This window comes from Pipistrellus kuhlii, unplaced genomic scaffold (genome assembly GCF_014108245.1).
Source record: "Pipistrellus kuhlii isolate mPipKuh1 unplaced genomic scaffold, mPipKuh1.p scaffold_m20_p_9, whole genome shotgun sequence".
NCBI lineage: Eukaryota > Metazoa > Chordata > Mammalia > Chiroptera > Vespertilionidae > Pipistrellus > Pipistrellus kuhlii.
The window spans coordinates 54,444,761-54,467,519 of NW_023425595.1; the positions used below are offsets into that span (position 1 = coordinate 54,444,761).

A 22,759-nucleotide genomic window follows, 5' to 3' on the forward strand; every position below is an offset into this window, starting at 1 on the left:
CAATTTCCAAAGACAATAAAGTATTGTTTTTGTTTTCTCCTACTTACCTTTTTATCTCCTGATAGGTCCACATAAGGCTTTCCAAACTCTTTCTTAATAACATCACTGAAAACTTATTTCAAACTAGCAGAATTGTCTTAGCTGATGCCATTTTGGTCTCAGCCCTTCTGCTAGCAGATGTAATAATAAATGTATCATTCTTTACCACTCCTACTCACCCCCCCAAAAAAAAATAATTGACTTGGCTTTATAGGAACACTAGAGGCCCAGTGCACAAAATTCATATACAGGCAGGGTCCCTAGGCTGGCTGGCAATCAGGGCCAATCGGGGCCTCTCTTCCCCAGCTGCAGGCTGCCCAGATGAGAGCTCGGTCTGGATGACATTTTTTTATTTAAATATTGTTGTTATACAGTATTATATTTGTTATATTAGCTTCAAGTGTACAATAGTGATTTGACATTTTTAAACCTTGATTTCAGTGTCATAATACCTTGAGCAGAGAGCCCACTCACACCTTGACAAGCATCTCACATACAGAACTGAGAGCTAACAAATGAATGTCTCTTAAAGTCACTAAGTCACTAAATTTGTGGTCTTTTGTTACACCATAGTTTTAAAAACTCATATATCTACAATACACTTTCATAATCAACTCATCATACTTCTGGAAGCACTTCAAATTTCTACAAAATAAACACACACACACACACACACACAAAAAAAAATCGTATTGACCTTGTATGATGTCCTTATTTTAAATTTATGGACTACTTTGGAGACGGATCTGCATTGCCTAGGGGCTCATTGTCTCCCTTCTTTCGTAGCTTATCACAGAGCAGGCTCAGTGGATCTGTGCTGGCTCAGTGGAAAGAGCAGGTACCAGCCACGGAGCTTCAGTGAACTCTGCCTTTCAGGCAATATCACTTTCTCAACCCTGAGGCTTATCCTGTTACAAAATTGGCCTCCCAGAGCACACTGCGCATTAAGATAAGCAGGCTCTCCTATCTATCAGCCTATACATTTCTCAGTAAAACCTATGTCATATCTGCCAGTGAGGCAATCTGTGTCAGTGACCTCTTGATACAACCTAAATCCTCCTCACACATTGTTCCTGCAACTCCAAACTGTTCTTGGTTCTCACACCCCATTTCTCTACTTCATACATCTTGACATAAAGTCTTCTAATCCAAGATCATGCTTGTGTTGCTATTTAAAGTTGTTTATGTTTCTTAGTAATGCTTTAGAGTTCTTTTTGCAATAGATTATGACTTGCTTTTGGACTACTTCTAAGAACTATTAAAAAAAAACTATAGCTCTCAAAGCTATTATGTTGACTTTTTTCTATTTATAACTAATCTATGATGGTTTAGAGAGAAACTTTCAGATCTGTATCTCTCTCTTTTGATTTTTAACTGGACACAGTTTCATGTTTACTGGTCATTACGTGAATGAAAGAATAAAGAAGTTGTGTTCTTAAATGGGACCATTTACCTAGGAAAGTCCTTTGATCCTGAAAGAATGGATCTATAATGTGTCATTCAGACCACATCTGACTGAGACCTTAAATGCCTCCAACGTGTGTGTGCATGCTGTTGAAGTAGTAGATAGCAAAAAGAGACCATGTTTCCATCACTTTTTGTCCATTGTTCTTCACTTAAAGTTCACACCATTCCTACTGGCTTAAAAAGAGAAAGATGTAAATGCGTTTAGAATGCAACTGATCAGGATATACATAATAAATTTATTACAAATAAAAATAAAATCATTAATCACAATAAATGGGAAAACAAGAAGGACTTTATTTTTACAGAAAATTCTTATTACCTATTAGGGTATAAAATGGTGTGGAATCACCTGGATATATTAAGGTGTCTTGTTTTTTTTAACCATGTGAAGTTTATATATTAATCAGCACAAAGTTTTTTCTTAGAATTGTCTTCAATAGAAATTATCTGTAGATTACATAGGTACCATTTAGAATAAATATAGAAATAAGTATAACGTTCTCTTCAATTTTTCCAACAAACTATGGTGGCTTAATGCCTTTTAAAAAGAGGGGAGCACCCCTATGCTCATAGCAGCACAATTTACAATAGATAAGACTTGGAAACAGCCTAAGTGCCAATCAGCTGATGAGTGGATAAAAAACAACAACTGTGGTACATTTACACTATGGAATACAACATGGCAATAAAAAAGAAAGAATCCTTACCATTAGCAACAGCATGAGTGGACCTAGAGTATTATGCTGAGCAAAATAAGACAGTCAGAGAAAGATGAGTATCACATGCTCTCACTCATATATGGAATTTAATGAACCAAATAAACTGATGATCAAAAATAGACCCAGAGACAAAGGAGCATGAACAGACTGTTGAACCTCAGAGGGAAGTCAGGGGAAGGTGGGTGGAAGAGATCAATCAAGGAACTTGTATGCATAAATGCATAATTCAAGAATACAGACAATAGGGTAGTGAGGCCCTGGGGGTGTGGGGAACAGCCTGGAAGAGATTAATGGGGGATAAAGGAGGATCTATGTAACTTTCAACAATAAAGATTTTTAAAAAGGGAGGAGGGGATCCTTTAAAAGGACAACAGACTCCAGAAGACATCATAATTTACTTAAAATAAATGTTATCATTTATTATTAATAGTTAGTAATGAAAAGCACACATAGAGCCATGCTTTCTTTCATTAAAACTCTACAAAATTAAAGTTTTCTAATTACACTCTCAACCCTTAGATGTCATCTATAGTTAAATTTTGGCTAAAATGTTTGAAAAACTCAGTAAGAAGAGTGTTTATGAAACATGAATTACAATTTAAAATAAAATTACTTAAAATATGGATTGTTAAGTTCTTCTAATTTTCATTGAAACAGATTTAATCTTGACAGGCGAGTGGTTTTTGGTCCATGTGCCCCATTGAATTCCAAAATTGCAAGCAGTTTTCCAGGGAAGCGATGAATGGGGGGTTAAGTAAAAAGTCAAATTTTACCTTAAAACATGTCAATAAAAAGCCAGTTGAAATATTATAGCAAGTAACAAAATTATGTGTCCTGGTAAATATAAGAGGTCTAAACCTCCAAATCGACACCTTTTAATGAGACATTCCCTGATAATGCTCAGTTGAAATAATTTTTTTCCCGTCTTTGAGACTAATGCTTTGTGAACAAATATTTCTTTGTTATAATGCAGGTTGTGAATTACCGTATTTTTTGGACCATAAGACGCACTTTTTTCCCCCCAGAAGTGGGGGGAAAAAGTCCCTGCGTCTTATGGTCCAAATATAGCCTACACATATACTTTAAAAAAAAAGTTTTTTTACTTGCCCGGCTCTGTGTGGTTCTGTGTGCTTGCCCAGCTCTAAAATGATTCTAAATGCTGCTGTTTACTTTACAGGGTTGATTACATGTGTTTATGACTGTGATGTTGGGTTTTAATGCACATAAAATATTTTAGGACACTATTTGTTTCAGAATCTTTTTTTCTTCATTTCCCTTCTCTAAAAACTGGTGCGTCTTATGGTCCGGAGCGTCTTATGGTCCGAAAAATACGGTACCTACAATGGGAACATAATGTAATAACATTAGAGTATCCCCAGATTTAGGGTCAATATTTCCAAGACAATTGTAGATCTACTGAAGGAAGTAAGGGCCCAGTCAAAATACACTTCAGAGAGTTTGGGGGACAATGCGACAGCATTCAAACTCTTCAAACTATAGCTAAGATACTAAGTCCCTCTCCAGGGCTTACAGATGTATTTTAGCTACACACCCAATTGAAATTGAAAATTATCCTGAAGAAGTAAGGGAAGAAGGGGTGTACAGGAAGTAATAAAGAAATGCAGGAAGTAAAATGGGTCCTCAAGGGTCTGTGACTACTCTCAAATCTATGATTGTCCATTTTAAATGTCCCTGTCATCACTTCTCTCTGCCATCACCACAAATTTAAGGTGTAAGATAGTTAGCTTAATCATAAGTTGTTTAAAATATAAATGAAGTACAAAGCAGTCTGTTTGTGTGAAAAAAAATCAGCCTGAAGACCATTTTATCAAAACTCATATAATTTCCCCATAGAAACAAGCATAATATATGCTAAGGAAGATGAAAATTCAAAGGCTGAATTCAGGAAGAAACACTCACTGGAAATTTATAGGTTGATGCTGAGAAAATACCAGTATGTTAACTACACTTCATAACATGGCAGATATTTGGCCTTATACATAACATTTTATTACATTTCATGTCTCTTCTAAAATCACTTGTATTCAGTGCTAAGTCCTTGGATGACATTATTATGGGATGCTAAAGATTTAAATTATAACAACAGTAACTTAAACTAGCATAAAAATGATGGAAATCACCTGCAAACATTCCAACAATGTAAAAATCTATAGTTTTCAGAAATACTGATTTTTATATTTACCATCAAAAGTTATGCTGTTGTGTGGCAACAATGTAAACAGATTTTACAATCAACCTGAGGTTTACATTTTTCAGATTTTGAATATAGTGATTTTAATTGATATTTTTATAAAACACTACTCCCAGTTCACATAACTCGAATTTGTACAGTCACATACCTAAATTCTCCATTTAATTTGCTTGTGTAGACCCAGCATACATCTGAAGAATTTCAAGGTTTATGACAACCATGCCCATACATTTTTCATTCTACAGATAGTTGTTGAGCACCTGCCAGAACTCTTCTGGGTACATAGAAGATACTTAATAAATACCCAATTTAGAATTTTTACTCAAATCACTACCCCCCATCCCCCATCCCCGCACAACTTTTGTGCACCAGGCCTCTAGCATTTTTATATTCACAGTATTTACTATTTTCTTACTAACAATTTGACCACAAGACAGTCTATAGGTGTAATGCCGAAAAGAAGAAAAAAAGATAAAGGAAAAATAAATATAATTTGATCTAAAAGGTCACCAAATCCATCCAGATAATCACACCACAACCTTTGGAAATCAATTATTCCATTAATCCTTTTCTGTATCACAGTCCATCCACCTCCTCTGTAATCCATGTCACACATTACCTAAAATAGACCAAGAAAAGACAAAAATAACATACTATGACTTTCATTCTTTTATATAAAACTCATGCTTCAACCTTAAGCCAAGAGGAAGAAAAGATGCTCTCACTGAAAGTTTCAATACAATTGTATAATATTAATATATTCAATAAATAGATGCAGAGACTATACTTCCATTAACTATAAGTTTGTTTTATGATAAACTAAATTCTTTGTAGAAATTTAAATGTCATTTCTATGGGTTCCTGTATCCATCATTTTTTTTAAACATATAAGGGTTTGTAGCATTTTAAGGTTATTCTCTTATCCCTTGATATTATGGGCCCTTACTTCCTTCAGTAGATCTACAATTGTCTTGGAAATATTGACCCTAAATCTGGGGATACTCTAATGTTATTACATTAGAGATATTACATTAGAGTATCCCCAGATTTAGGGTCAATATTTCCAAGACAATTGTAGATCTAACGATATTACATATCGTTACTTTTACTTTCATCTTTTAAGTTGTGGCAGAGTGGTGTATTTCTTTACAAATTAACTTTTCCTTTGAATGAAAATGTTGATATTATTTAAAAACTACAGTGTACCTGTCTTTGATTGTTTTTTTCTCCTAAAACCTGGGAGGACTATGTGTAGACTGCAATTTTCAGGCACAGAGGTATGATCTGGGTCCCATCTCTGCAGGCACTCATAGGTATATCTGCAGGGACAGGTGTAAAATGCCCCTAAGAGGACAATTGTAGGGAGCCCACAGAAGTGACATAGGGGGAATCAGAGCAATCCTCTCCAGTAGAAACTTCCTGCTGCAGAGAAAGGCAGATGGAGGGAGCTAGGGAACAAATGCTTTCCCACAAAAGAGGTAATTATGTGTCCTACTCTTAAAAAATTAGAAGCCTCCTTTTTCCACATCTGTTCTGGCCCATTTTTTTAATTAAATAATTTAAAAATTATTTCCTGCCTAATTCCTAATTTTTTGGCATCTTGTGAATAGGTGTCAAAGAATAATTTGACCTAAAAGGTCACCAAATCCATCCAGATAATCACACCACAACCTTTGGAAAGCAATTCAAAGAAAAGAAATTACTAGTATCTACGTAGTTAGAAAAAATTATTTTATTGGTGTAATAAATACTATCAACAAACTGTAATAAACTTTCTTATGCATAAAGAAGTATAAGAAAAATTATATAATATATATATAAATATACAGAATTTCTAGTAAAAATTACTTCTAGAAATTCAATATAGAACTACTGAGAATAGGCAGCAATAATTTAATTCATTCAATTTATGAATGGATCAGTTTTTCAATGTTTCACTTTAATGTTTTTTAATTAATAACTTATACAATCACACAAAGCCTCTTATCATACAAAAAAATTGTAAGTATATATAGGAAGGTAAATCAAAAGTATTTTTTAGTGAACTCTAAGGCAAAGCACTCCATTATTTTTTAATATTTATAAGCTAATTAAAGCAAGTAAGTATTTATATTGCACAATTCTGCCTACTGTAAGGCTAATATAAGATCCTACACCAGCCCGCCAGTGTGGCTCAATGGTTGAGTGTCAACTTATGAATCAGGTGATCACAGTTCAATTCCTGGTCAAAGCACATGCCCAGGTTGCAGGCTCAATCCCATTGTGAGCATGCAGGGGGCAGCCAACCAATGATACTCTCTCATCATTGATGTCTCTCTCTCTCTCTCTCTCTCTCTCTCTCTCTCTCTTTCTCTCTCTCTCCCTTCCTCTCTAAAATCAACAAAAATATGTATTATAATATGTTTTATTGATTTTTTACAGAGAGGAAGGGAGGGATAGAGAGTTAGAAACATCAGTGAGAGAGAAACATCAATCAGCTGCCTCCTGCACACCCCCTACTGGGGATGTGCCTTTAACCAAGGTACATGCCCTTGACTGGAATCGAATCTGGGACCCTTGAGTCCATAGGCTCAAGCTCTATCCACTGAGTCAAACCGGTTACGGCAATAAAAAAAAATTTTTTTTTAAAGGTTCTAAATCAAAAGAATTTACTTTGAAAAGTATAACCATGAAAACTCAGAAAAGTGAAAGACTCTGTAGTCCCTTTACACATTTGTGGTTTGGGCAAAGAACTTTAAATTTGAAACTAGAACTTATACTAACTTATTTAAAATTTTTCAAGAGATATGTTAAGTATTAAAGCAATTAAATTTTAACATTAATTAATTTGGTTAGATATTTATCCTATTTCTTTTAATAAGGGAAAACTTTACCTCAAATGGATAGCTAGATCCTTCTGGGTAGATTATATATAAACCACTTGGTGTTTTGGTGACAGAGCCAACAGTATCTTTAATAGCAGTACAATCTAAACCTAGAAAAGTAAAATTAGTTATTTAGGATATTTTCAAGTGTACATTTAAGATAATAACTTTACTGTAGAGAATTAACAGTGTTCTTTGAGATTATTACAAATTCCATTAATGATATGGTGATTTTAACTCATGGAAATGAAACATGATCTCAGTTTTTGAAATAAGGAAAAAATACATGGAAAAACTGGTTATCTGTAATAGTGCACATGAAGTGTTTTTCTTCTCGTGTAGTTTTAGTTTTAATATCACATGATTTCTCACATTCTTCTTTATAAACAGTATCGTTACTTTTACTTTCATCTTTTATATGAGACATATTTTCTACAGTGTTAACTACTGGAGAATCCTTTACAATAAAAACAACAGAAATAAGAAAAAATATATGAAGCATGTTATATGGTCTAATTACACAATAAATAAAAAGACTAAAGGGAAAAGATGAACTGTTAAGAACATAAAAATGATTATTAGGAAAAAAAACATGTTAATAAATTGGTTAGTTCAAATTTCCATAAATAAACCTTATAGGTAGATTTGGGGTATGAATAATAAGTATATGTTAATTCAATACTTTTGTTTTCCTCTTTTCTTCTCAAATTCCTAAAGGACTGACAGTCAACCGTTGCTATCCACGGGATTGATATCCAAATCGACAGATGCTCAAGTCCCTATGTAAAATGGCATAGCATTTGCATATAATCTATACATATCTTCCAGTATACTTTAAATTATATCTAGATTACTTGTAATACCTAATATAATGTAAATGCTGTGTAAATAGTTGTTATGCTGTATTGTTTAGGGAGTAATAACAGATGAAACCATCGTAGGCCTAACTGCATGGTAAACATTGCAGCAATGTAACTTTTTCCCCAAATATTTTCAATCTACAGTTAGTTGAATCTTGGATGTAGAAGCCGTGGATACAGAAAGCCAACTGCACTTAGGGTCTACAGTCTATAACGATAGCTGTGTGGCTTTAATGTTTGCCCATTTGGGACAGGGTGATACAGTGCTGAGTCATCCCCCTTGTAGGAATCTGCAATTTTAAGTTCCTTGAACATAGACTAAGAGGGTTCCCTACAACATTTCTATGCCAAATGGACTTTCTGCCACCAGTAATTAGGAATCGTGTCGAGGGGCAGAGTTTGAGAAATGTATAAGGGAATTGTAACGTTTGTATGAGGTAAACATTTAAAGATTTAAAAATAAAATACTCAGGTTTGAAAGGTAGCAATAACAACAGAAAAAAAAAAAAAAAAAAAGCATGGAATTTTGCTTTGCAAAATCAACAACAGATGTTATTTTAAAAAGCAAACTGCAGCCGAAACCGGTTTGGTTCAATGGATAGAGCCTCGGCTTGGGGACTGAAAGGTCCCGGGTTCGATTCTGGTCTAGGGCATGTACCTTGGTTGCGGGCATATCCCCAGTAGAGGGTGTGCAAGAGGCAGCTGATTGATGACTCTCTCTCATCGATGTTTCTAACTCTCTATCTCTCTCTAACTCTCTATCTCTCTCCCTTCCTCTCTGTACAAAATCAATAAAATATATTTAAAAAAAAAAAAAAGCAAACTGCAGCAGTCATTCAAACAATGTCTATTCTGTTAGTACTCTGGTTTCTTCAATGTTAAAATATTAATTGATAGAAGTTATATCGATTTAAATAACATATTTTTTAATAACAAGCTTTAACTTCGTTAGACCTGGATATTGAGAGAATGATAAACACATTTTGTTACATAGATTTATTTTTAACTTCCTGCTCTTTCTCTTCTACTCCTATAATAACTGACAACTGTTGTTGAAAAACCTACATTAAAGGTTATTTTTTCAGACTTAAATAAGATGCTTAAATAGTTAGTATTTTTAGAGAATTAGATTATTAATATTTCTGTAGCTTCCCTAGAATTTATTCTTCCTTAACCTTGGAACTTTGGAATTTATCATCTATACAGTGATAAAAACATTTCATAATGTTTTAAAATATATTAACCAATATTTAAATATGTAACATTCAAATCCCATCTCTTCATAGTATTGTCTACACTATATTAAGTTATTATTCTGACATTATTTTGAATGACATTTTCTAACATCACAAGTAACCACTCACAGACTATATTGGAAATGTGAAAGTTTATAGAATAGGGTTTTTATAAGTGAAGTGAATTTTTTTTTATTTTTTTTTTTTACTTACCATATTGTTCATTATCAAAATTAACCAGAAAGTTGCTGGCTAGTTTTTAACCTAGGCCTGCAATTTGAATAAAATATTCTCACAAGAAATAGGTTAAGAGTCAATCCTCAGTTTATGGTTTCCTACATTTACAAATAACATTTAAGCAAAGTTTCAACATTTCTAAATAAACACTCTAATTTTGCCATAAATTATATTGGGTGGTATAATTAATCTTTTCAAACATCTAATATAAGTCTATAAAACAGTGTCATCATGCTTTCCTAGCTAAAATAATATTGCTGAAATTCTTATCATAGATTGATACAAACTATACAAACTTGTATAGTTTCTCCACAAATAAAAATACATATATTAAAGAACAAGAGTGAGACTTGGGAAAGATACATTTTTCTTGGAGAAATAAAAAAACTTCTTCAAATATCAGTCAGCTCTCTGTGGAAAGAACTACAGTGCATAGAGTCTTCAGTCAAAACTTTCTGGAAACTGTACAACAAAAACAGAAGCCATTACTTACTGGTTTCCATGCCCTCATTCAAAACAACTCTCTTCACATGAAAAACAAGGTAGCTTCTAGAGATGCTATTTGAAGTTATAAACTACCCTCCCCCCTTTTTTCTTATTACTACAGGTATTCATCATAAATCCATGCCTTTTTAATATGAGCAATAAATAGCTAGATCATGAACTTATAAAGTCACCTAGTTTTTCTGAGTCAGATTTTTTTTTGCATTAGAAAAAAAAATGCCTTTGATAAGATATACCTCAGTAATTATGAGCCAGTTTGAATAAAAATAATAAGTGGAAATAAGTGATGGTGTGGAAACAGTTTTACACTGGAACTATTTCTACAAAATGCTAAATAGAAATTTAATCAATGAGGATATTCAGAGTAGATAGATAATTCAGAGTTAAAATATCTCCTAACTGAATTTAGCTATCAATAATTGTTGTATTAACCTCATAAATGCCAAATTTCTAGGACTCTAATTGATGTGTATGTTTTACATCTAGATTGTTAAAACTTAAAAATTTTTTAACATAAGGGAACTATTATTATTGAAAATTACCACTCTGAAAGTTGATAGATCAATGTCTGTGACAAGTCTTCATTTTCCCATACAATGTCTCCTTTTCTTCATTATGTAAACATAAAAAAGTCTTCTCTATCTTAAAATTAAGAAGCAAAGCAAAACTTTCCTGAGTCTTACTTCCTATTCAGGGCATTATTTTCTCCATTTCCTTTCCTAGTCTGAGAATCACAGGGCAGAGACAATCATTTTTATAGTTCTAGCATAGTGATCCTATATAATAATCCTATATAATAAAAGGGTAACATGCAAATAGACCAAATGGCAGAACAACCAAACAACCAATCAAAGCTTAATATGCTAATAATATGCTAAGGATGCTCAACTGCTTGCTATGACGTGCACTGACCATGAGGGGCAGATGTTCCCACCAGTAGGTTAGCTTGCTGCTGGGTTCCAGCCAATGGCCACTGAGTGAGATGGGCTGGACATGCCCTAGAGCCCTCCCTCAGTCCCTCCCTGGCCCAATCATGCACCAGTGGGGTCCCTCAACCTGTCCTGCACCCTCTCCCAATCCAGGACCCCTCGGGAGATGTAGGAGAGCCAGTTTCAGGCCGATCCCACAGGGCACTCCTTTTGAGAGGGCACCAGGCATAGGGCTCATGGCTGGTGAGAGCTGCTGGGGCAGCATGAGCCACTCCCTATCAGGACTGATTTGGTGGGAGCCCTCGGCAGGCACAGCAGGGCCGGATGAGAGGGAGCAGCAGGTAGGAGCTGCAGGCAGCGTTGCACTGTGGGTTTTGGCCTGATCCCTGCAGGCCACCCAGAGGGACCCCACCCATGCATGAATTTGTGCACTGGGCCTCTAGTTGGTATATAACAGGTACTCAAATATAAATTAAGAAAAAAGATCCTAATGTAATTCTTTATTCTCTAACTTTATTTCCTTAACACCTATTATTTAAACAACTCATCTCTTAACCTAGTGAAAAGTTCTCAGAGTTTCTCCAGTGAGGCAGTATGGGGTGGTTAGGAGTGCTGGCTCTGGGACCAGACTGCCCGGGTTTGAATCTTGAGTCCCCCACTCCCTTGCTCTGGAAACTTGGGCAAAATTACTTAATATCATTGTAGCTTAATTATTTCCCTTGTAGAATGGGGACAGTTGTGTGGATTCAATTATTTAATATATGTAAGCACTTAGCACAGAACATGGAGAACACAAGCACTCATTATCATTATCATTGGTGGTGTCATTATCATTATTTAACTGGAACTATATTACAATTCTAACATTGCTGACAATATCGATGACTTTTGAAAACCACATTAGGAGTAGCTGAGTGTATATCTTAAACCTCAAATGTCCAGTTTAAGTCTTATGAAATTGAAATGAAGATGGTAAAACTTAAGCAATTTTTTTAATCAGCAGACATTAAAATTCTTTTTTCTTTCACAGCTTGCCCAAAGACAATTCTTACTGAAACAAAAAAATACTTCATCAAAAGTTGGAAAAAATAGCATCATCCAAGCTGAAAGTGAAAGCTCAAATATTGCTTATCACAGCTGTCTTGCCATATAAGTCACAAGGTTATAGCGCTATTCAAATTAGATAAGTTATGGCCCGTGCTTTGTAGCCATAAAGTGGTTGTTATTAATTTATGTTATAAATACAACATATGTTTATGAAACCATGTTAATAAAGTTGTGTGTCTAATAAGCATCTCACATGTTACATGTTTGAAGCCTAACTCCTATTCCTTCTTCCATCCTCAGCCCATCCCTCTATCTTAGTATACCGCAATATCCTTTATTCAGCTGCTCCAGTTTCAAATCTGAGTCACATTTAACTCTTTTTTCCCCTACTCACCACAGCCACTCATCAACACTTCTTATTGGCTCAAGGTTAAAATTGTGAACACTTTTTGCCACTCCCATAACTGCCATTGCAGTCCAAGTCGCCATAAATCTCTCACTTGACCAACTACAACATTCAAACCAGCCTCATTGTGTCTAGTTTTATCAGTTATAGTCTAAATTTCCCCACAGCCACTAGTATGATCATTTTTTAAGGTTAAATTCTATCACATTACCCACTTACTCAGAATTCTCCAATGGCATTCCCTTCATTGGGAGTTGGATTTTATATTTATGTCCTACATAATGAATCTGAAGTACATCCCCATGCACTTCTTCAATCTCATATACTAACACACTTCCCCTACCTCACTCTGTTCTATCGAAATACAGTGTGCTTGTTGCTGTTCTCTGGACATATCAAATAACACTGCCCTCAAAGCCTTTTTCCCTTACAGCATCCTTTGCCTATAATATTCTTCATTCAGATATTTAAATGGCAACTACCTTTCTTCATTCAGACCTCTGCCCTAATTTCCCTTTCTCAGAGGACTTCCCTGAACACTGTTCCTAAAATAGAACTGACATCGGTCTTTATTCCCCTTCACTGTGCCATTTTTCCTCGTAGCACTTGTTACTACATGATATATTCTGGAGGGAAAGAAAATAAAAAGACAAGCTTCATGAGCATAGAGACTTGGAAATATTGTTCACCACCAGTACCTGAAAAGCTTGGCACATGCTCAATATATGTTTCCTTAATTAAAAAATAAATAAATTATTTTAGCACTAGACAGTTTAGCTCAGCGGATAGAGCATTGACCTATGGACCAAAGGGTCCTGGGTTCGATTCTGATAAAGGGCACATACCTTAGTTGCAGGCTCCTTCCCTGCCCCGGGCCCTGGTTGGGGTGCATGCAGGAAGCAATCACGTGGATGTTTCTCTTTGTCTTTCCCTCTCTCTTCCACTTTCCCTAAAAATCAATGGGAAAATATACTCAGGTGAGGATTGACACAAAAATAATTATTTTATGGTTTTGGAGGGTGAAAGAATCAAGCATTATCTTTAATATGAGTATCTCCTCTGACAAAATATATAGATTCTAATATATTCTCTTTTTTTGCTTCAATCATATTTGCCTTTCCTGTCAAAAGATCAAGTTTATAACTAAATAAAATTATCTTTCTATTAACCAAATATCTAATCATAAAGCCCTTTTAAAAGAATTTATAATTATATAACTAAATAAAATGTGGAAAACTTGCTTAATATTTTGAAGAAAGAAATAACTTAGGGCCAAAAAATTAGTTCCTGTGATTTATTTTTTAAAAGCTGGCAATATTATGTTTACAATTTACTTATTTTTTTTTGTTATTGTAATACAACATATAAATGAAGAATGTTTATATTAGCAAGTATTTGTGGGCAACCACGTCATGCTAATATACCATACAAAAAAAAGCAGTAAGGTGTTTAGGAGTTATGAGATACTAAACTTAATAATTAGCAAATGCTAGATTTTCAGGAAGCTAAAAATGCCTAAGTACTCCAAACAGCAACAACAATCTTCTCCCTTTTATTTTTATTGTGCACTGCCCTACTTTATTCTCTCTCTCTTCTTCTCTCTTTCTCTCTCTCTCCCGCCCCATCTCTCTCATTGCTCTAATTGGCACTAGAGAAACAGACTTGTGATAATAACGATGAGAATAGAATCAAGGTCAATGTGGCTAGACCAGTTAAAAGCTTGCCATGATGGTTAATCATCCAAATGTACACATTTAGTCTTTCTCTGCCAGAATTATCCTATATAATAAAAGCCTAATATGCAAATTGTCCCCTCCATCAGGAGTTCAACCAAAACATGGGGAGGCACTGGCCAGCAGCTGCGAAGGACCCTACCCATGCATGAATTTCGTGCACCAGGCCTCTAGTATATCATCTTGGCATTGTCCTTAAAAGGGCTTATGTGTTTCGTGTTTCAAGTTAAAATTGGATTTGGCCCTGGCCAGTGTGGCTCATTTGGTGTAGTGTGGTCTCATGCTCCAAAAGGTCACCAGTTCTATTCCCAGTCAGGCAACAAATTAATTCTCACATTGATTTCACTCTTCTTCTTTCCTCTCTCTAAAATCAATAAATATATACATATATTTTTAAACTGGATTTTTTGTGGCACTTTAAAATCTGTTACCAGAGCACCTTTCAAGTCGGTGCGCCCAACTTTGCAAAAACTTTGTTTTAAATAGGTTCAACTGCAAAAGTTTATTACTTAAACTCTAAAAATGAGCTAATTGATTCACAAAGGCAGAAATATTTGAATGATGGATGAGTGATCTTTATTTGGTTTGTACATTATTCTGCTTCCAACCTGGGGAATTTTCCACCTAAATAAAACCCTGGCTGAAATACAGTCTGAATTTATGTGTACTTTTATAATGGGCTCCAACAGAAAAGTTCAGCCTTTTTTCAAATTTTCATTTGTAGAGCCATTACACTGATGGCTCGAACACCCATTTAATTTTCCATACCTCCTGGAACAATTTCAGTATCTCTTTTGGCATATCTTCCCTGGAGATTATTGAGCTAAATCTGATCTTCTTTCGAGGCCACAGATGCTATGATGGTCTATTTCCAGAATCTGGCAGCAAGGCAGGCGCCTTTGAAATGTAAGCCCTTTAGGTAGGGAAAGAGCCAGGAAAAACGACTGCAGGTCCCTGCAGAAGTAGCCTGGAGTGGGTGAGAGAATGCAGAGAAAGGAAATTTCCACTTCAGAAGCTTTTTTAAAAAAGAGGGTGTTGGGGATAATAATGCCCCAGAAAAAAAGAACTCAAAACCCCACAACAGCATTCAGGTAAGTTAAACAACAATTATCTCTGGGGGAAATCATTTCCTATCTCCAGGGCAGCTGTAGCTGGGGATTTTGCATCTCACGGTCTCTCATGACTCAATACTCCCCACTAAAACATCCTCATAAATAAATAAATAAATAGATAGATAGATAGATAGATAGATAGATAGATAGATAGATAGATAAATGACAGGACTGAGTCAGGGTCTGATGCAGAATTGAATTCTCCACTTCAGCAAAGACGCGGGTCCCAGGAGACCAGGGCTCCCACGGGTCGCCAGAGAGGCAATTGGAGCAGGGAGGGGGCCGCCGAAGCCTCCTATTGGCTGCCTCGGGCGTAGGCCCCGCCCCCTGTCCCGCCCCGCCCTGGTTTCTGTCGCGAAGGACGCCGCGCGCGTCAGTTGGTTGTCAAGATGGCGACGACCGCGGGGTCGCTGTCACCGCCGCTCCGGTTGTCCAGAAAGTTGGCCGCCGCCGCCGCCGCCAGCGCCGCTGAGCGCGAACCAGAGCCGCCACGGGCCACCCTTCCTCGCCCGTGACTCGGGACCGGAGTGGCCGAGTGTCGGGAGGGGCCGAGGAGACGGAGGAGGAGAGGCCGGAGCGGCCATGAGGGCGGCGCCAGGGGCGAGCCCGGAGGCGGCGCGGAGGTGAAGGATGCTGACCGGGAGGCCGGGAGCCCGGAGCGCGGTCCCGAGACTGGGCGCCGCCGATCCCTCCTCCGACGCCCGCGACGGAGGTCCCCTCGACCCTCGGTTGGGCGACGGGCGTGGCCGGCCTGGCGCTTACCTGTATCCTTCCTTCGCGGCCGCCGGGGGCTGGGGGCGGGGGGTGCAGCGTGTTGGAAACGGGCCCCTCTTTTCCCGTTAGATTCCCGTTACCGGGGACGCTAGGTGATAGCAACTAGCCGTCATCCCAGCATCCCAGCGAGGACATTTGCTTTAGCTCCGTCGTTGCTCCCCCTTAGCCCTGAAATTATACCGTTTTTTGTCCTGTGACCGCTTCCCCCACCTCCCGCCCCATCAGTCCACTTGGGTGTAAAATGGTTGTGAATTTTGGGGATTGTTTGTGGGTTTTTTTAAACTATTTATTTTATTATTTTTTTATTGGTTATGGTATCACATAATTGTCCTTATCCCCCCATTCTCATCCCAAACCCCTCCCCACATATACCCCCACCCACCCCCTGTTGTCCATGGCCACTGGCTAGGCCCATATGCACGCACACAAGTCCTTTGGCTGATCTCTCTCCCTTACCCCCACCCTCCCCTACTTTCCCTCTGAGGTTTGAGAGTCTGATCGCGGGGATTGTTTTCTTGCCTTCTAGAATTGCGCCCGATGTCCTTTACTGCATGATATTATTCTCCTCCTGATCCATCGTGCTCCTTGGAGAGAAGAATTCCACAAATAAGTGAAATGTTTTTGCTATGTTGCATGTTTTAACAGCCCCCCCTAACAAATGTCGCTAATTCTTTTTCCAGAGCTGCACCGCGGGGTGGATTTTGTTTTGTGTTTTGTTTTCCATCTCCTGCCCCTTCCGTTGTCAGAGCGACAGCAGCGGGGAGAGTGGAGAAGCCAGGGACCGGGTGCTGCCCGCTGGGTTACCTCTGACCATGCAACGTCCACCATCCGCCTTCGAGGTGGCTGCTGGTTGCATTGTAGGAAATGGAAAGAGTTTTGTTTTCAAAATATGTTAAGTCGTGTTTATTCCTTTGGAGAACATTATGGTGATTAGCATTTAAGCGTTGCGCTCTCAAAGGACTCGGTTGGCAGGGATGGCATTGCCTCATCATCTTTCTTTTCCTCAGAATGTGGTGGAGTGTCTCCTCTCTCCAGGTTAACCCCGTATTCCCCACGTTGTCTCCCGCTGCTTCTGGGATGTTGCAAACTTAGCAGCAAGTTGACACGTTTACCTTAGTGCCTGCCCTTTGCAGACTCTGTTCTAGGTCCTGGGGATAAAAAAAATCTAGTGTGGAAGACATAGGTACAGAGCTTCATATTTATTAAAACGCCTCTCCTCTGATGATGCTTTCCTGGAGCTTCTACCCTTCTGTCCTTTCTTTGGCTAAGTTCTGAAAACGGTAGCCTGCAGGAGCACCTTCTAGTGCCTCTTATCTCTTCACTCTTCACCCTATTCATTTTGGCTTTTGCTTTGCTACTCTCCAAAATCTGTCCTCTCAAAGATGTATTCCCAGATAAGCAGTATTGTTTTCGGTAGGGATTTGATTCTGAACACTAAACTCCTATTACACTGACCCTAATTTATCTCTAAATCTAGGGAAGCATTGTAAATGACTCATTGACAGAGTGTATAGTTCAATCATTTTCATTAATGAAATGGCCATAGACTGAATTCTTTTAATTTTTGTAGCCTGAATGTTGATAATTCAGCAGTACCTCAAATGAACAAAACCAAAAAGACTTAATTCCAGAATTGTAATGATGGCTTTCTTAAAGACATCATATTACTAAAAATATACTTAAATGCTAAATGTATTTATAACATATGGTTAAAATTTTAAAAGATGTAAATTATCATTTTAATGGATGCCCAAGGGGCTTTGACAAAACCCAATAATGTTTGCTAATATGAATATATACACACATATATATAAACATGTACCTACATATATATTTTGCTAGTATATATAAAACACATAGTGTATATATATATTTAAATTTAAATAAATGAATTCTTTTTTAATATAATAAAGACTGGCACTAAATCAAGAATATCATGTTACTAATTAAACAAACACTTAAGCATCTTTTATAAATATTAATTTGGACTTCATTGGTGTCTGTAATGCTCACATTTATTTGAATGAATGACTAAAGGAGAAAAATGAAAGACCTGTCATCTTAAAAAAATTAATTTGGTAAAATTTCTACATGTGATTTTTAAATATTAAGTCAGTACTTAGAGACATCCAGCTTCCTATTTGTCAGTACTCTTGGCTCTAAATGCATTATCCTAATTATAATTAGCTGAAGTGAATTGTCTCATGTCCCCTTCACACTGTGCTTCTTTTTCTCATAAGTATCTCCACTCTCTTTCCCTTCCATTTTTATCCTAGACCCACTTTGTCTCTCTTTCTTCTCTATCCAATTTATACTCTATTCTTGATTCTCTCACTAACATCCTTGATTCTTTGCACCCTGAAAAGATGAGTTAGCCAAGCATATGCTAAGAGATAATGGCATGATATGTCATGGCGTGTTCTGTTCATAAGTATCCTTGTGTGGCTGGACATAGGATTCATGCAGTGAACTATTGAGGAATATTGTTGAAATTATAGAAAGCTTCATATTCCAAGAAATTTGGAATTTGTCATAAATATGATAGGAACTTTTGGAGAGCAACAAAGAATGAAAAAAACTAATTAGATTTGCAATTAGCTAGCTTAATGGAGTTTCAAAGGGAGGGTGACAAGGATAGAAACATGGATGAGAATCATCAATTGACTGCCTCCTGAACAACCCCTAATGGGGACTGAACCCAAAACCCAGGTATGTGCTCTGACCAGAAATCGCACCAGGACCTCCTGATTCATAGGTCAGCGCTCAACCACTGAGCCACCCAGGCAGGCAGGATGACAGGTTTAGAAGTAAAGAGATGAGTTAGAAGATTATTGAGTGAGTTCAGGCAAGAGATTTAGAATGCATGAGCCAAGGCAATGGAAGGGGTTACAAAGAAGAAAAAGTTTTCATCAGGAAAGCTCTAATAAATTTGGCAGTAATACAGGTTGTATGATACATAGTTGTTTTTATGGTAACATATTTAAAATAACAGTAAATGAGCTCCAATTGGAGAAAGACTAAATTGGGAGAGTGAGAGATGAGGCTGAGGTGGAGTAGATTAGACTATGTTTTTAAATTATTATGTGTTACTTAATCCTACAACCCATATTATTCTTGGTTGGTTTGTTTTTTAAATATAAAAATTATTTTCCTTTGAACAGGTATTTAACAGTGATTCTTATGGAAATAGTTTACCTATATATTACAGCTTATAGGAAAAACAAAAGTTTAACCAACCATCTAATATTTTCTAAACTTGAAGCGCATAGTTTGAAAAAAAAAGTGCAAAAGCAGCAGCATTCTTTATAATTTAACAGGCAAACTGTACATAATACACTGTTTATAAGTATATATAAAAATATTTATACATGTATATACGGAGAGAGTCCTTCGATTAAATTTAACAATGTATATAATTGTCAGAACCTTAGAAACATTACATTTGTGATTTTCTTTAAGTTCTTATGATGAGATCTCAAACTTATTCAACAGAGAACAGAATTAGCTTGCTTCACCCGAGCCAAAGCAACTTCGCCCCCTGAGCCCCTTCCCGTTGCTCTGTGTGCCTCAAGAGGAGCGAGCACTCTCCTCCACTACCTTGTGTGACTCTCAGTAGTTAGCTGTCTTGTTGAAGTCTGACTCCTTCTAATAAAATACTGTATTAGAAAAGAACAAGGTAAGTCTCTAGGTGTTTCTGTGCTTGCAAAGAACAAGATGTCCTTCCCTTTTGTTTCATTTTTATAAATCCTTCAAGAGACACTTTAAGTAAGTGAGTGTGTGTATGTTTGTGTTGAGGTAGTGCAAATTTTATAATGAAGAAAAAATAAGTTTTTGTCAGTGGTATAATGATCGTTAAATAGCAATATCATTGAAAATTAATATACTCCCATTAGCAAAGTTTTAAACACCCAAAAGTTCAAATAAACATGATTGTTTTGATATAATAAAGTTTTTATAATATTAATACAGAAAGGATCCTGAAACCTACTGAAAGGTGTATTCATATCATATCTATTAGTAAAATATAACCTTCATTTTCCTCTATATGTGCCTAAGGTGGTAATTTGTTCATCATCACTCAAACAGCTGAGTAATAAATGAAATGATATGCAGTCTCCTTATCTGAGCTCATGATGTCTAAAAGTGATCCCGCACCCCTCTCCCTCAGGAAAAGCGAGATCTATCTTCAATTCTCATAACAAGTCAGAATTTTTTTTACATAAAAAATTTGCCCGTCATATACTGATACTAATGTGTACACATACTAAGAGCTCCACAAAAAATCATGATGTCATTAGTATGAGGCTGTCATTGTATTTATCATATAGCATTGACGCTCACCCATTAAAAACATAAACCATCTCCTTAACTTTATTTATCATTAGAGATATGAAAGTCCATCTAGAGAAAAATTTAGAAGAAGAGCGCAAAATATTAATGCAGCAACAAAAAATATTTCGAAATCGAGCACGTAAATATTTTGTGGAGTCAAACCAGAGAAAAAAGTAAGTAATTGGTAGTATTTTATTCAGAGTATAGAAATTCAAAATCTTTATAAAATAATAATTCCTCTACTTTGTAGCATTTTATGAGCCTAAGTCATGATGATGCTTTATCTGTAAAACTGATCTAGATTTAGGTGGCTTTATATATTTCATAATTGTTTTTCTGCCTAAAGCCCAAACCTTCTAAATTACTGACTCTGACCATAATCATCTTTTCTTGTCATAGAACTTCTGATTACACTTCTAAAATGACTATAAAATGTACTCTATTTTTATATAATTTCATGATAAATTAAAAGATTACCAATTAATATTTAGTCTCTAATAGAATATAATTTTATTTTTATTTTAATTTATTATTTACTTCTATATACTGTTTCTGTAAGAGCTATTCTCATTCATCCACTCAGAAATATGATAATGGTGGAAATGTGATAAAAGAATTTTATAAATGTCATAAAAGAGTTTTCTAGTATATATAAGCTGGAAAGTAAAGTAAAATCATCCAATCACTGCTTAAACATTTTTCAAAATTTGTTTGAATTACTGGATTATCTTAACATACAGTAAGTAAGCCATTTTTTATTATTGTTTTTGCTACCTTCTTTATATTCCTACAATAGGCAAATGGCAGAAAAGCACTGGAGTTTATTAACTACATCATTAAGTATATGTTGGAAGTCCCATTTAGGGAATACAAAATTGTTTGCCTATAATTTGTTTTTCTGGAATATGTTTCTTTGTCTATTAACTCTTTCATTATTTGGTGTACTTAAAATCCTACCTAATAAAAGAGTAATATGCAAATTAACCATCACTCCGCTACACCCACCAGCCACGTCCACCAGCCATGCCCACCAGCCAATCAGAGAAAGTATGCAAATAAACCCAACCAAGATGGCTACAGCCACAGAGAGCAGGAGGGAGACTTGGGTTTCCCAGGCAACAGAAGAAGCCAAGCTTTCCGCCTGCCCTAGCCGCCTAAGCCTCCACTCAAGGCAACAAAGTTTCAATTATAGAAGGTAAACAAATCCAAACAGAAATGGTGGCAGCCATGGAGCAAGCAGGAGGCTTGGCTCCGCTCCAGGCTACAAAGTTTCAATTGTAGAAGGTAAATAAATTCCAGATACCAGGGCCTCTACTTGGGTCACCAGGGGGCGTGGCTGGCCTGCAAACCACCACAGGCCCCTCTCTCAGGCCATCCCACACCCCAAGGGAACTCCCACCCTGATCCGGGACACCCTTCAGGGAAAACCAGCTGGCCCCTATCCATGCACCAGGCCTCTATCCTATCTAATAAAAGAGTAGTATGCAGATTGACCATCACTTCAACACACAATATGGCTGCTCCCATGTAGTCAAAGATCCTGCCCCTATCTTTGACCACATGGCCACAAAATGGACACAAAATGGCCACCACAAGATGGCCAGCAGGGGAGGGATGTTGGGAGGCACCAGACCTGCAAGGGAGGGCAGTTGTAGCCAATCAACCTTGCAGGGGAGAGCAGTTAGGGGTGACCAAGCCAGCAGAGGAGGTAAGTTGAGGGCAAACAGGCTGGCAGGGGAGCAGTTAGACTTTAATCAGGCTGGCATGGGAGTGGTTAGGGGGTGATCAGGCTGGCAGGCAGAAGAGATTAGGGACAATCAGGAAGGCAGGCAGGCAAGCAATTAGGAGCCAGCTGTCCTGAATTGTGAGAGGGATGTCCGAGATTGGAGAGGGTGCAGGCTGAGCTGAGGGACACCCTCCTCCCCTGTGCATGAATTTCATGCACCGGGCTCTAATATATAAATATGTGTGGTGTGTGTGTGTGTGTGTGTGTGTGTCTGTGTGTGTGGTAAATCTTTAAATATAATAGACTGATTCCTCCCTCTTTATATCTCTTTTTCAAAATAGGTTTAGGTAGTCTAATTTGTTTGCCTTTACACATAAAATTTAGAATAATCTTGTCAGTACTTACAAAAAGTATTGCCTGGATGTTTCTAGAAATTCCATTATTACCTGTACATTTATGTGGTGTAGGGAGGACTGAAATCTTTTCTGTTTTCTGCTAATAAATCTGAGTTTTTCATTTAAGTTATATTTTTTAAGTTCTAAAATTTCCATTTGGACAGTCTT

The 22,759-nt window shown here is 36.9% G+C and overlaps 2 protein-coding genes across 6 annotated transcripts in view; one reads left to right on the top strand and one right to left on the bottom strand.

Moving 5' to 3' along the window:
* Positions 1–2,670: 2,670 nt before the first annotated feature.
* ANGPTL5 (angiopoietin like 5) lies at positions 2,671–10,248 on the bottom strand. The gene is made up of 5 exons (XM_045578151.1): positions 9,930–10,248; positions 7,617–7,758; positions 7,311–7,411; positions 4,853–5,056; positions 2,671–2,966 (listed from the first exon to the last, which is right to left on the bottom strand). Exons 1-5 carry the CDS (start codon positions 9,996–9,998, stop codon positions 2,871–2,873), a joined length of 612 nt encoding a protein of 203 aa, XP_045434107.1. The 5' UTR covers positions 9,999–10,248; the 3' UTR covers positions 2,671–2,870.
* A 5,489-nt stretch (positions 10,249–15,737) lies between these two features.
* The window catches only part of CEP126 (centrosomal protein 126), a 50,236-nt gene continuing 43,214 nt past the window's right edge, over positions 15,738–22,759 (top strand). For 4 of the 5 annotated variants that reach the window (XM_036427563.2, XM_045577673.1, XM_036427564.2 and 1 more), the window contains exons 1-2: positions 15,738–16,128; positions 20,524–20,643. In XM_036427563.2, the coding sequence (XP_036283456.1) occupies positions 15,995–16,128; positions 20,524–20,643 (254 nt within the window). In that variant the 5' untranslated portion in view covers positions 15,738–15,994. The remainder of the gene's footprint in view (positions 16,129–20,523; positions 20,644–22,759) is intronic. The other variant, XM_036427565.2, reaches the window with a different exon arrangement.

Coding starts and splice junctions, on each gene's coding strand:
- ANGPTL5 (XM_045578151.1), bottom strand. CDS start 9,998: ATGTATCTTTCCCAAGTCTCACTCTTGTTCTTTAATATATGTATTTTT. Junction 7,412..7,616: donor AGAAGAAAAACACTTCATGT/GCACTATTACAG, acceptor TTACTTTTCTAG/GTTTAGATTGTACTGCTATT. Junction 2,967..4,852: donor GTCTTGTGGTCAAATTGTTA/GTAAGAAAATAG, acceptor TAACCCCCCATT/CATCGCTTCCCTGGAAAACT.